At 37.6% G+C, this 15,611-nt stretch overlaps 1 protein-coding gene across 3 annotated transcripts in view; it reads left to right on the top strand.

The window, feature by feature from the left end:
- The window catches only part of PTPN11 (protein tyrosine phosphatase non-receptor type 11), a 77,131-nt gene extending 62,748 nt beyond the window's left edge, over positions 1-14,383 (top strand). For 2 of the 3 annotated variants that reach the window (XM_007490025.3, XM_056821719.1), the window contains 2 exons: positions 4,026-4,138; positions 8,813-14,383. In XM_007490025.3, the coding sequence (XP_007490087.1) occupies positions 4,026-4,138; positions 8,813-8,900 (201 nt within the window). In that variant the 3' untranslated portion in view covers positions 8,901-14,383. Of the gene's footprint in view, positions 1-4,025; positions 4,139-5,420; positions 5,523-8,812 lie in introns of all 3 variants that reach the window. The other variant, XM_001378836.5, reaches the window with a different exon arrangement.
- Positions 14,384-15,611: the final 1,228 nt, after the last annotated feature.

Raw genomic sequence — 15,611 nt, 5'->3', positions numbered from 1 at the left:
CCTTCTGGGCAAGGACCCTGGCTCTGCCTCTGAATCCTTAGTGGTTAGCACAGTGCCAGGCACTCTGGAAGTACTTAGTAGATATTTATTGATAATGAGATGATCTTGATGATGCTACTGTGTATTAGACATTGTGTTAAATATTGAGAGTACAAATAGAAGCAAGAAAGACAGACTCTGATCCCATTAAATTTATATTCAAATTGAGAAAGACAACAAACACGTAAAGAGGAATTAGAAGAGGGGTGGGATAGGAGAAATCAATTTTGTCAGGAAGACCTGGATTGTTCTTGGAAGTTCAAGTTTAGGGTTAGATTCATGTAGTTGATAAGATTAGAGGCCTCTTATGTTAATTGGTGTTATTCATCAGATGTTTTAGGACTTTTGAAAAGTGGTAAAAATTCTTGCTTTGATGAATTTAGAAACTTTGCTTCCCCATTGAGAAAGTTACCTTATAACTGATCATCAAATTTATGTTTCAAGTGCTGCCACCTGGAGTAGATGACTTTTTTCCTTACAAAAAAGTAAAATATTCATTTTATTTTAAACTCCTTGAGGACAAGAGGCTGTTTTATCCCAGCACAAGGCCTGTTATCTAGCATATATTTACTATCTGTTGACGTGAATGCAAGGCCTCTGTAAGCTATATATATATATATATATAGCTTAGTCATAATTTTTCTTTGTTTCTTGACATTTGGACACAGCATTTTGGGAAACTTTCCCAGTTGTTTTTTAATGTTGACATGTGGTTTTCAATTCAGGTTGGTGGCTTCTTAGTAGGGTTGGAAGTGGGAAGAAGAGAGAGAAAACCTAGACCATGGTTCTTTTTTAATTTTTAATTTTCTTTTTTCAGTTACATATAGAAATAGTTTTTGACAATTTTTTTTCTAACAATAGGATTCAGATTTTCTTCCCTCCCTTCCTTCTCCCATCCCTGCCCAGAATAGTAAATAGTCTGATATAGGTTATAACAGTAATTTCATAAAATATATATTTTCATATTCTTCATGTGTGATGGAAGATCATGCATAATTCTCTTTTGAAGAATTCAAGATGAAAGAACTTATAGTTGTCACATATGTGTGTGTGTGTCTACTTTTTATTTTTTGAGAAAGAGCAAGAGAAAGAGAGATGGCTCTTTCTGTATTACCAGATGATTTCAGAGCCTTGCAATTGCCCTTATCCCTAACTAGCTGAAAGTCTTGGCTACAAAACAGTTGGTGAGTCAATTAGATTCATGCAAATTTTAAAAAGTCTTGGAAATCTTGCTGTCAATAAAATTAAAAAAAAATTTTTTTTAAAACATTATTTTATTTGGTTGTTTTCATACATTATTCACTGGAAACAAAGATAATCCCCCCCCCCCCCCCCTTTCCCTCTCCCATAGCCAACGCATGATTCCACTGGTTATCACATGTGTTCTTGACTTGAACTCATTTCCCTGTTGTTGGAATTTGCATTATAGTGTTCATTTAGAGTCTCTCCTCAGTCTTATCTCCTCCAACCCTGTAGTCAAGCAGTTGCTTTTCATCGGTGTTTTTACTCCCACAGTTTATCCTCTGCTTGTGGGTAGTATTTTTTAGATCCCTGCAGATTGTTCAGGGACATTGCATTGACACCAATGGAGAAGTCCAACACCTTCGATTGTACCACAGTGTATCAGTCTCTGTGTACAATGTTCTCCTGGCTCTGCTCCTTTCGCTCTGCATCACTTCCTGCAGGTTGTTCCAGTCTCCATGGAATTCTTCTACTTTATTATTCCTTTGAGCACAATAGTATTCCATCACCAACATATACCACAATTTGTTCAGCCATTCCCCAATTGAAGGGCATACCCTCATTTTCCAATTTTTGGCCACCACAAAGAGCGCAGCTATGAATATTCTTGTACAAGTCTTTTTGTCCAGCTGTCAATAAAATCTTAAGAGAGAAAAGAAGCCATTTCAGGGTGCTTCCCATCTCCCAAAGTTACATTCTTTCCTGAAGCTCATATGGAAAAATTTAGAATTACATCTGGAATTTTTCTTACAGTGTTTCAGGCAGCCAGAAGGACTCCTTTTAACTGTCAGAGTCCCTGTGGAGCCAAACTAGCTTCCTTCCTATCAATCAGCTCCATCCGTGGTTGTGCTTAAGGAGCTACAAAAGTCTTATGAAATTGTACAATGGAAGCTCTGGCTTCTTTAAGTCATTGCAGTTATCCCTATTTCATTTATAGCCCTCTTAATTAGAAAAATTACCCTCTTTATAATTACTTCATTGTAAAAAGAATATCTTTTCATCTTGAGGAAAGAATTAATGAGAAGAGTTCATTTTGTAGATTTGGATATGTTCTGCCATTTCTAGAAGATTTAATTATAAGGCAGGCTAAGATTTCAGTGCTAAAATTTATGGACTCTGAGGTTCTTGGGTTATTTGCATGAAAGTTATTCCGAAACAGACTCAAGTGTATATAAACAAGGAGCTTATTTTTTTGTTTGTTCATAACTCAAGTTGAAACATACTATCCTTTGTACACAAAGATGGTGCTATTTGTCATCCACAGAATGTGATCTTTCAGCTCTTTATCTGGTAGTTGTGCTGCTGATTATGAATCCACCAAAATCTCTCCCTTGAGTGCCTTATAAGCAGTGAGTGACATTTGCAAGGTAGTTAGCTAGAACTAATCAGATGTGATCTATGGTCATTGAGAGGTTTGAAGTCCAATTCTAACCCTGGCCCACAAGAGGTTTTAACTTGTGACCTTTGCTTCTTTTGGAGCCATTCCATGCTTTCACTGCTAAGGTAATAGCAGTCTGGAGTGTGCCCTTTGGCACCTATATGCCTGCTGCCAGAAAAAGGAACATGTGAATAAGAGCGTGTTATTAGACACAAACTTGTACCTGGGGTTTATTTTCATACTTATAATTACTGTTAAGTAACAGAATTATAGCTTGGATTTGATAGGATAAATCTATAATGGAGGAGATTGCAGCTTAGATATTGTTATATACTTCAGGACCCCAAAATGTCATCAGACTGGGTACTTCCTGGGCCAGTGCAATTTCTGAGCCCCTTTATGCCTGACAAGGTGTTTTTCATAAGTCATGTGTCATCAAAAATTAAGTATGAGGTGGGTCAGCCCCATGATGATTGCCATGGAGGTGGTCCTTTCCAGGTGAGAAATCTCACTGCTCTTGGCTGGGCAGGGCCTCAGACAGCAATCACCAGACTATGACTTACTGTCAGCACTTGAAAGATGAGCTGCATGATAGTGTTAATTTGGTGAGTTCAGTATATTTTGATTAACTGGTATTGGCATAAATGGAGAAGGATTCTTAACTTTTAGCCTCTCATTTTTTCAGGCAAGTAAGGTACAAATTATTTCATTCAGAACTTTGCCACATTTGTGGCTCTCATCTTGTATTTGAGTTGAGGAGACCTGCTCTCTTAGGGATTTTTCAGAACCAGCTTTGTAGTATTGAGGGGGCTCAAAGGGCCCCTCACTGGGTGGCAAGTAGTGTGTGTGGGGAACATTGCCAAGTATCTGTGGCATTGCTGTTTCTCCTTCTATTAGTGAGCCATTTCCCAGGCTTGCCTCCTGCATGACTCAGCGCTGGGGATCCTGGGCTGTATCTGTAGGGGGTTCAGTTTCTTCCTGGAATCTCTTTTGATTGTGTACCTGAGTCTCACAAGTTATAAAACAAAGGAGCCATGAGAAGTATGAGGATAACCTGGTGGTGGATGTGGGAATTCTTCCATCATTTAGGTGGAGTGAAGTTGTTAGTCAAAGTTTTCTCTTATTTTAAAGTTGAACAGGGTAGAAGGGGAACTTTTGCTCATAGGAAGGGTCAGATTGCACATTTTAATTGGAGAGATGAATTCTTATACATTTGTTTTCTCACAGTTTCTTAATGTTTCTTGAATGTTCACCAATTGGTTGATGACCTAAAGTACAAGATTTTAGGTTTCTTCATTAAAATATCTTCTTTTTTTTAGGTCTTCCTGAAACTTAAAATGTTTTATCTTTGTTCTTTGATTTTCAGAAAAGCAAGAGAAAAGGACATGAATATACAAACATTAAATATTCCCTAGCGGACCAGACAACTGGAGATCAGAGTCCTCTACTACCCTGCACACCGACTCCAACCTGTCCAGAGTAAGTAGTAGTGAGGGAATTAATCTTTTTTTTTTCTGAAAATTCTTCCATAAAATAACTCTTTTTGCAGTCCAAGACTTCCATGGACATATGCTGTGACCAATCAACCAGCAAATAATGCCCATTAGTAATTAGCAGATTAGTAGCTTGTGCCTTGTTAATACTTATCCAAACCTTAGCTGGTTTATTTAACTGATGGCTGGCTGACTGTTGCCTTCCCTAGGGGTTATTAATATATCAAAGTCATGTTTGTTGAGGCTAGCAAAGTACAAAATTAGGTTTATATATCTTTTTGTTCCCAAGGCTGATGGTTGCTGGTTATTACCCCCTTTTACTTTTTGTTTGTATGTATGGAGGTGGGAGTGGGGATTTTTTAGAGTATAAGTGAGCCCTTAGCTTCTTACCATAGAGCTAAGCTACATATTTGCCATTAGTTGACAGGTCTGAGTTTTGGAAACTTTATTCACAAAATATAATTTAAAGCCACTTGTCAGATCAGTGCTGTTAACAACCATAAAAAGCCTTCATTACTGGTCCCTTTGATTAACATTTGCTTTTCTAGGTTAATTTTCACAAAGCTTTTACTGGTTCTTTCTTTCTGGTTCATTTTTTCAAATCTTTGCTGCTTTTAGCTTCCTATTTATTTATTCTAAACTTAGCAACTCAGCAAAAACAAACCTTGAAATAGAAAACAAAAATGATAGCTATAAAACCATCAACTTCATCAGTTTTAGTTTTTTTAAGAGAATATATTAATTTGTTTACCTTTATGTTCCCCTTTGATCTTTTACTTCTGTATCTTCTGGAGTTAGTGGCTGCTGTTACGTTATTTACATATTGTTGTTGTCTGTGTGTATATTCTGTCATTAATTTTCCATACAAATGGATTATTTATGTAAGGTGTAAGTAATCACATGCATACTTCTAATTTAATCTTGAAATGATATATCTTATACCAGATGTGTTTCCTCTAGTCGGCAACTGCTGCTTCCTTCTCTTCTTATTCCCTTTTTTCTCCTTTTTGGCCTCTTTTTACCACATTGAGAGAACTAGTTTGTTAAATAGACTTCTTTTGTGATGAATAGAGTGGGCAGAATGTAGGCCTCCTTTGCAGGCTACTTCCAAGTGACTTCTTTCCTTTATACCTACTTAGCAATTTTGGATCTCAGAATTGTGGCATAACATTTTCAAACAGTAGAAGTTATTGATATACCAGTTAGTGACAATCTAATGAGATAACTTTCTTCTGCCTGGTTTGCATTTTTGTAAATATCTTTTTCAGAATGAGAGAAGATAGTGCTAGAGTATATGAAAATGTGGGATTGGTGCAGCAGCAGAAAAGTTTTAGATGAGAAGACATGCCAAGATTTCAGCTCAGAGCTAGGTAATTAAATTCAAAATGTTTTATTGCTATGGTAGATTACATGTTCAATATGTTTTGTGATATATCTGATTTCTTTCAAGATTTATTACATTTGTGAATATTTGACTAAAATGTATCATTGTTAAAATTATGTTACAAAATTTTATAAGCTTAGCTCCACCATGGTAACATTTTGCCAGTGTTAAATTTTACAATCATTTTCTGTCAGAATTATTTCAGAATCTATTCGGTACTTAAAAAAAAAAGGCAGAGTTAATTCTCTGAAGGTAATTTAATAATTCTCTTTGAAATTGATTATGGGCAGAACCAAGATGGTTGAGTAAAGGCAGGGACTCACTTGAGTTCTCCCAAGTTCCTCTCCAAACAACTTTAAAGTAAAAGTAAAGCCTCAAAACAAATTCTGGAGTGACAGAATGAACAAAAGGATGGGGTGAAATAATTTTTCAGATGGAGACAAATTTAGAAGGTTGACAGGAAAAGTCTTTCACTGGAGTGAGCGCTATCCAGTGCTGCTCTTACTGTGCCCCAGCAAGCCAGCAGTAGACCTTGGGGGAAACTGAATTGGCAGCAGTGGCTTTCTGAGAGCTTTCAGTTCAGGAGGGGTTGGATAGGAGATTACTTTGGTAATTTACTTTGTTGGCACTGGGAGTGAGGTTCTGTTGCATTGCCAGCAGGTTCTAGGGTGAAGAGCAGCTGCACTAACACACTAAAGCCTGTGACCTCAGGGGTAGAAGGTTCCTTATCACAATTCCAGGGCAGAGAAGAGTGCTTTGTGTTTGCTCACAGACCAGAGCACAAGCTAGCTGAGACAGACCACACCTCTCATTAGTTCATACTACTTTGGAAGAAAAGCAAATTTTGGACAATATCTTTTCCACCCTAGGAGCAGGGCCCGGTTTTAACATTAAATTAAAAGTTAAGAGATAGGTTGAAAATAATGTGCAAACAATCAGAAAAACTTTCAGTGGTGGCAGGGAAAATAAAAACACAGCTACATCCAAAACCTCAAAGAAAATGTGAATTGGTCCTAGTCTCCAAAAAAAAAAAAATTCCTGGAAGAGTTCTAACAAGATTTTAAAATGAAATAAGAGAGGTAGAGAAAAAAATTGGGAAAAAATGAGAATGATGCAAGAAAATCATAAAAAAGGAGTCTACAGCTTGGTAAAGGAGGCACAAAAAAAAAGGATGTCTTAAAAAAGCAGAATTGGCTAAATGGAAAAAGAGGTACAAAAGTTCACTGAAGAGGAAATTAATTCCTCTGGAATTCTTATAGTAAACACCCTTTTTCCTATATTGCATAGGAGTGGTTGCATTAGTTGCTCAGAATACAACCTAAGGTGCCATGGGGCATGTGTAAAGGGGAATGTAATGTTAAGAACTGCCGCCTCTCTTCCTTGCTCTGCCCTTTATCTGTTGTTTGACCTTGGGTAAAGATGTGGAATCTCATAGTTGACTTCTGTCTAGGCAGTTGATTATTGAGAATCATCTTGATAACACCCCCAACAAGTGTTAATCTAGACTACGCTTGAATACTTTAAATGCTGGGGAACTCACTATCTCTTGAAGTAGCTGATTCCTCCTTTAGACAGCTCTACTGCTTAAAAGTTTGTTCTTATGATGTTGAGCTGAAATATGTCTTTCTGTGAATTTTACTTACTACTTCTAGTTCTGTATTCTGGGACCAGGCAAAACTAAGAGAATCACAAAATTTCATCATTGGAAATGCTCACTGTGGCTACCTCATGCAACCTGTGTCTGTAAAAAACAACATTCCCTCTGCAGAGTGTCTTACAATTGTTAGCCAAACTCTTCTCCCATATCCTCAAGTGAAAGAGAGCCTATTACCTTATAAGAAATCCCATTCCACTTGTAGGAAGTTTCTTCTAGACACTGAAGCCAAATTAACCTGTTTGCCACTTCCAACCTTTATTTTTTTTTCTCTCTGAGGCCTAATAGAATAATTGACAGTCTTGATAGCCTTTGTTTCACGTGATAACCTTCAAATACATCAATTGTGTGTCTTTCTTCCCCATCCCTGACCATTTCCTTCAGCTGATCCTCATGTGGCATGGACTCAAGACCCTTCCCCATCATGGTTGGCCTCCTGAATATTCTCCAGGCTATCAGTGCCCTTCTTGACCTGTGCAGCCAGAAATGACCTCAGTTATCCAGAGAGATCTGAAAGGATAGCAGGACCATCTCTTCCATACTCCTGGATCCTGCCCCTCTCTCAGTGTGGCCTTAGGTTCCCCTTAGGTTCCTAATATTATCCTGTTCATTTATAAGCTTCTTGTCTTCTAGCTGCTCCCCTCCCCTCAACTACTGTCTCATCATGAACCCTTCTACTTGAAAGCACTTAAAATACTTGCTGCCTCGAGTTCCTTGCCACTCCCAAGTACATCTTCTAGTTTCTAGATAAAGTATTCCCTATTCTTTCAACTGACTCTTAATGTGTATGTAACTCTTGCCCTTTTATTCTTCTGCTTGCCATCCTATGGATAAACCCCAAGCTGTCAGTGACCTTTCATGGTGTGATAAATGAAAATAGTCCTGCAGGTGGGGCCTGGCCAGACTAGGAATCCAGGGGATGGTCAATTCCTTATTTTGGAGTCCATCACTGTTGATGTTGCTTAAAATTACAGGGGGTTCTTTTGATGCTGTATCACAGTATTAAACTTGCATTTAACTGAAATCCTGCTTCCTTGGTCTTTACCTCTGTAGCTGAGTTTTTGAATATAAGGTTATACATTTATTTGTCCCTCTCAAAAATCTATTGTATTAGATAAGACAGATTTCTTATTATATGAGAAAGATTTCATCCTTTTTGATATGTTGAGATGTTTTTTGAATCAGTTCAATGTTGGTCCCCAGTTTTGTGTCATCTGTACTGTAGAACCACTGAATATAGCAAGGCTAGAATCTGATCACCCAGACACTCCTTTAGAGCTCTCTCTCCCCTACAGTTCAGTTTTCTCCTCTGTAAAACAAAGGAATCAGATTAGATGGTCAATATTTTAGATTCCCTTTTAGTTCTGATTAAATGATTCTACATAATTTTAAAGTGTTCTATCCTAATACTGCCTCAACTCCTTTTCAAAAGGTTTAGCTCTTCAGATTAGACATAAGTATTTTTAATAACAAATAGAATATTAGGGTTTGTCATGAATTTATTTTTTCAATATAGAATTCCATATTTTTAGTTTCATGCTTATTTTATAATGTTTTAGTTTTTATTAGTCTTTTAGATATGCATTCCTAAGCCATTTCTTGTTTTTTGCCTCTCTTTTCAGATGTGACTATTCCCCTTCACCCCCAAAAGGTCAAGAAAAATGCAAGGACTTTCATGTGAAGAATGAATTTGGAAGGTTTGCATTCTGACTGTTTAACTTCTGCTAATAAGCAAAGTGCAAAACTATATAAAGATTATGATTTTTCTCTCTCAACAATACCTGATTTACAATTGCTTGTTTTTTAAATAAGAAGAAATCATCTCTACAATGTAGACAATGTTATATTTTATAGAATTTTGTTTTAAATTGAGGAAGCTATTAAATTTTCATTTCCACATTTTGCAGATGATGGTGATTAAAATTCAAGTTATCAGCATTTTTCTTTTTAAAATTGGAGCAGATTTATTCTCTTTCTGTTGGTGAGGCATGAAAGGGCACTTTTTGAAGGAGCAAATGATTTGGGAAAATTTGTCAAAACATCGAGTACAAATGGGAACAATTGTTTATTATTATATAACTAATAGGGGATAGAGTCATGTCCTGATGCCTGAAGCTCACAGGGTGGAGCATTTCCTTTCCAATTGGCCACTTTAATGTGGAAGGTGACAATGGTTTTTGGAGAGGAGGTGCCTTCTTTTGTTAGCAGATGGCTGACTTATTCCTCAGCCTAGTTTCTGATTGGGAAAAGCATGTACTTGAGGTTCTGTTAGGAAAGCATGTACAAGGTTTTCTTTGAACCAGAGTCACTGTCTTTATGCTCAGGAGAAAATCCTTCTTCAGATGACCAGTATTGGAAGGAACATTCACAGTCATTCAGAAAAATTGCAGCTCGTAGCAGTGGCGGGAGGTAGCAGCAGCCTGCGATGATTCCTGTGGCCTTTATGGTCATCTAGCAGTTTGACAGTTAGAGGCAGAAGAACTTTTAGTGAGCTTCTGGTGATTCTTTGTTATAGCTCAATTCCAACTACCCTGTCGTGTCATCTGTGACCCGATATATGCGTTCCTTTCCCAATGCTTGGGGCTCCTGTGGTTTTCAGTAAGGTCTTATACTTCACTAGGTTATCTGTACTGCAGAATCCAGTGGAAGGATACAAGATCTAAGCCAGGCCCTTATGTTGATCTGTGTGAACACAGGGGGTTTACAAAAGCAAGGCAACAAGGGATCAATGTCGGGACTGGGGGACAGGATTGCCAGCAATAGCTCATTTGTGTTTCATTGAATGGGATTTTCACCAACCTTCTTTTACCTTAAGTGCCTTCCAGAGCCACATTCCCCTTTGCTGTGTGTGTTCCACCATTTCTCATTATGTTTATTTCAGTTGAAATATTTTTGGTCATATTTGTAAAGTCTAATAAGCTCCTCTAGTGATATCCCTTTGAGCCCCTATAACTACTCAGGTTCCTTGCCCTATGTCTACCTTTTGTTTCTGTGCTTTGAACCTCACTGGGTCTCAGAGGCAGAGTGGAGCCCATTCAATGACTAGCTCAGGCCCAAATCTCCAAGAGTGGGAGCTCTTTTACCAGCAGAACTGGGCTATAGTGTGGTTTTCCCCAAAGTTATTAGGGAAGACCTGTTTTGTCATTTTCACACACACAAAAAAAGAACACCCTGACCTTTGATAGGCCACGGCAAGATTTTTGGCGCTCTGTAACAATGAATTAGGGTGATGGAGAATGAACAGTGAATGCAGCTGGGCCTGAGATGAGAGAGAATTCAGGCACTCTGCCAAAGGGGGCTTAATAAAGCCTGTGTTTGTGTGAATTGAAATAAGTGCATCTTTTTATTGCACGATCACTTTGAAAATTCTTTCATTTGCCTATACTTTATTGTAGTACTTTGGACTCTTGACTTTGGGACAGACTTTCACCAGCATATATACTTATATTTGTACAGTGGTTTGATTGTACAAATGTATTTGTTGCATTAATGTCAATGCCTGTAGGGTAGGATCAGTAGTATTTGCACTCTGAACCCAACTTGTCCTGTAACTTGATGATGAGGTAATTTCTTTTATTTGGCTTTCTGAAGTCCTATATAGGACAATGGTTTCATGAAACCTTTTCTTATTTTCCTACATAAGTATAGTATCATGGTATTGTCAAACTGTGTGAAGAAGAAAGACCTCTGTGTCATAGTCATGTCAGATCATTGAATAATTACTGAGTACTGGATAACTCTTTCAGTGGAACTGGGATCTCCTCAAGGTGGGCGAACACTCTTTGCAGCGATGCCAGTGGCAGACTGTCCACATCTTCTTGTCTTGTTTTAGCTCTTGTCCAGGCCATCCTGTGAATCTTCTTCAGAGGGATCTTCCTCAACATTGTATGGCTGCCAATGGGGCATGGTGATCTCATGCTCAGTCATCCCTTGCTCCCTGACTGTGCCTATCCTCCCTTTCCTGGGCTTAGGTCTCTCTGATACTCTTGTTCTTTGTTGTTGAAGTGCTGTAATCTGTCATGCCTGTGCCCCTCATGACCTTCAAAGACTGAGAGTTCACAGCTTGCAGCCTTGAAGCATCATCAGAACCTGGTCACATGCTACCCAATTTCACATGATATACTGATTAGGGCATATATAGCTTAAGCCATGAAAATTTGGCAAGTGGAGCTCACAGAATTAGTTTAGAAAAAGTGATTTATGAGGAAGCAGCAGAACCTGGGGGCAAAAGCAGTCAGTGATGGATGAATCAGTTGACCTTGAATTGTCTCTGAAGTCACACATTCATTCTGTAGCCAACAAATGAATTTTGCTGCCAGAGTTGACAAAATATTTGAATGCCTTCAGCAAGATTTGGAAATTGTAACCTTCTGCACTTGGAAATTGTTCCTAATGAGTCCACCGAAAGCTTCAAGACGTAACATTGTTCAGGTCACATACGGTATGAGTTATTCAAGTAAACTAACATTTAGTTTGTTAATAAGCACCAAGGCACTTTGCTAGGCTTTTGGGAGATGCCAAGATTAAATGAAAAGAGGGAGAGAGAGAGACAGACAGACAGACAGAGAGAGACAGACAGACAGAGAGAGAGAGAGAGAGTGAGAAACAGACAGAGAGAGAGAGTGAGAGAGTGAGAGGAGAGAGAGAGAGAGAGAGAGAGAGAGAGAGAGAGAGAGAGAGAGAGAGAGAGAGAGAGAGAAAAGATGGCATCTGTCCTCCAGGAGCTCCATGCCATGAACAGTGGAATTTTTTGGCACAAAAATGTGCATATGCACAATTACTAAAATCTGTTTTCAGATGAGATATCCATGCTTGCTTGTTACCCCCTGGCCAGCTGCCTGCTTACCCTACCTGTGGTCCTAGTTCTGAGTGTCATGTCATTTACATATCATCCAAAAGTGAGCTGGCTCTTAAAGTTGTAGATATAGGATTCTGTGTTTTGAACTCGAGAATTTGTCTAGAATGTGATATTGGAATTTAAACCAAAAGAAACAAATGAATTCAAGATTTCAGAGTTAACAGCTCCTTTAGAGGAGAAACCAAAAGCTTCTACCTACTGTGTGGCCCTGCTGAAAACCATGGTGATTGCTCAAGTTGAAATGAATGGACTTTTTCATGTGATTTTTGGGGGGAGGAGGCAGGGAGAGCTAGATGTGTGGAATATCTTTAGTGTCTGCATGTCAGGAACTAGTGCAGACTTGAAATGTGCTTTTGTCCAAGTAGAGGAGATTGTCTTTTTAGTTGTGAGTCCATAATTAAGGTGAATTTCCATTCCTTGCAAACATACCAGCATGTGCTCATTACTCCATATCTTCGTTACCTGCACGTCTGAGCTCAGAGCACTCACTAGTCTAGGCATACAGTTGACAACACCAATTGGGGACCCCCTTTTCCCAGATTTTGTTGCTATTAAAACAGCAAAGTGCCATTCAGTTTTTGCCTTTGGAAGGAGTTAAATTAGGCATTAAAAAAAAAACTGTATTAAGAGAAGTGTGAACTGTTTAGAAATGTGGGGAGATTCTTATATGCTGAAAACAAAAAGGGTAGAGTATCCAGTTAAGCACACACATTCTCCATCAGGTTCTCCCCCCCCTCTCCCCCATAGCCAAACTCTTTGTTGGGGAGTCAGTGGCCACATATCGGGTCTGGTGTTGCATTTGCACAAAGACAGATGTATAGTGACAAGTGCATCGTACTGTGAACTTTTTTGAGGCACTGTGAAATAAGTAATCTAGTTATTTTTTTAAAAGTGTCGTTCCCCTAATGGGTGCTCTTCTGTAAGAGGGCAACAATTGCCTCCATGTTAACCAGGCAGGCAATTGAAATAGGAGATCCCCCATGTAAAGGAAATCCTTATTGAGTCCCTTCTGATTTTCTCAAATTTGGATCTCTTCAGGCTGCACCGGGGGGGAGGGGGGAGGGAAGGATGCATGTCCAGAGTTGAACAGATGTTTAAAATGGTGGTGCTTAATTGGCTTATGCCACATTTGTTCTACCATTCTCTGATGGAATAAAAATAACTGGTCAATTGCTAGAAACAGTGTATCCAGGAAGTAGGAGATTCCACTGACAAAAGGGTATATCCATGTTTCTGGAATGAACTGTTTTGAAGCTCCATTTATGTTCACCTTATTTATCGACTCCCATTATATCTTGAGATACTATTCTAGTAGATGTTTTAAAAAATAATTTGACATCATGAATTATTTCTAGTTCAGTGGAATGGGAAAAGGAAATGAGTTTTAAGTATTTGGTTATAGATTACTTACACCACAAGGAAACTTAAGAGTATAACTCCTGAGGCACAACACACATATATCTATATATATTATATATTTTTACCAGTACAAATCTGGTACAGTTTTCGTTGACTGTGCATTGTAAGAAAAAAATTTAAAATGAAAAAAAAATTTATAGCAAATTGTCACTCTGATTTAAGGTTATCTTATTAGGACTGCTAGCCATTAATTTGGACAGAACTTTTAATTTTCCCTCTTGAATATTAGTTTAGAAATAGTTTATTGTTATTGTATCCTCACGAAAATGTTTGCTTCTTTTTTTGTGTTTGTGGCAGATTGCAAATCTATCTAGGAGCTCGTTTCAGTGTTTTTCGTAACTTTTTATTACTCAAAACTAATTTTGAAAAATGTTTCCACGCTCAACCTCAAAACTTGTAATTATTAATTTTGCCTGTTTATTTATGACATAATTGTGATTCTTTTTATTACTTAAGGCTAATGAGAAAGGATCCTTTATTAAGCTGATGACTAGGCCTACTTTTAATTTTCCTGCAGTGTATGAAGTATTGTACCAGAGTATTAAATGAAATGTAATATTTTATTGAAAATCTATCCTTTAAAAGGAATACGTTTTAGGATGTCATCAATTTGATGTGAATCATGTAAATGTTGATAATATGCGCTGTGTTTATTATACATTTAGTGTTTCAGAAGAGACTCACTTATTGCCTTTTTGCCCACCTATATTATGTAGTCAATTTGCAATTGTCAAAACACGACATTAAAAGAATAGTTTATGTATAGAAACAATAGTGAATGTTAATCGCCTCCCAACCTGTATTTATGGGTGTTAGCTCAGTGGCTTTGCTAGTGGCAAGGCTGAATTATCAGAGTAAAAGCATATTTGTAAACTGTATCAGAACTGAAAATTAGGAATAAAATCATTTTCTTATATACTGGTGTTTTTGTTTATTTCATTAAAAAATCTGAGAACATAATGGGAAGACCAGACAACAGTCATTTATTAAGCGCCGACTCTGGATTAAAGTTCCTGAAACAAAAGCATATATATCAGAGCTTATTGGCAGAGAGATAACATGTACACATATACAAAAAGAAAAATGAATTATCCTCAGGTCAGTTGAAAAAATGACTGATCTATAGTTGTAGTGAATCTGAAGATCCATTGAAATGAAGAATAAGTAAGTTCATTCATGCAGCAAGTGTGTATTTGGTACCTGCTATGTGCCTGAGTTTTGGAAGTCTACAAGGAATAACATATCTAGTTTTGGAAGACTTTCTAGTTTGGTGGCAAAGAGAAAGCAGCTACCGTTGAAAAACTTCAAGAACAATCAAGAAAGCAAAATGAGTTCGAATAAAGGAGGTAAATGAATATATTGGAAACAAGATGGGAAACTATTGGGCTGAGGGAGTTTGGACATTAAGGATTTATGTGTGTGGTTATTCTGTGAGGAAAGGTTTCTGGCATTCAATTAATTTTGGGTTGAAATTTGGAGGAATTGTGGTCTTTAGGGCACCTTCTGGATTTCGCTTTTACCTCTAGTGGAGATAATACCATTCATTAATTAGGGATGCCTTTTTTTAGAGATAGCTAGGTAAGCATGGTTGTTTGAATGTAGAAAACTAAGGATCCCAGAGAGGCAGCCGTGAAAGATATTGATATAAAACCAGACAAATTCAATTTTACATTTACTTATTAAACCCACAAAGCAACTCTGATATGACTTGCAGGGGAGGGAATTTCATTGTAGGGAACTCCTTAGACAAATGAAATTACAGATTTAGATCCTTCCCCATCCCTTGAACCCCTCCCAGCCTTAGTGTGCAAAACTTTTTGCAAGACAGTGAAGATAGACTGAAAATGAGAAAATGGTGCCTGCTCTTATGGACCTTGTGTTCTACTGTGGGTGGGGAAAGCGGGACTACAGCAACTGTACAAGAATTATAAATTATATAAAATTATAAAATAATGTAAAAATTGGTTAATTTAATTTAAAATAAAAATTTAAAATATAAATAAGACAGTTATTACTAAAAAGGGAAAAAGGGAAAAAAACCCATCTCAAATACAAAGAGTGAGCTTAGATGTCTCTTAATACTGCTCAGTTGCCAATTCTTTGTCTTTATATCTCTGACATAGTCTCAGGCTGCTAAGCAGTCA

Source organism: Monodelphis domestica, chromosome 3, assembly GCF_027887165.1.
Source record: "Monodelphis domestica isolate mMonDom1 chromosome 3, mMonDom1.pri, whole genome shotgun sequence".
In the NCBI taxonomy this organism is placed as follows: domain Eukaryota; kingdom Metazoa; phylum Chordata; class Mammalia; order Didelphimorphia; family Didelphidae; genus Monodelphis; species Monodelphis domestica.
The sequence above is the reverse complement of the archived record's forward strand: the minus strand, read 5'-3'. Positions and strand labels throughout refer to the sequence as shown.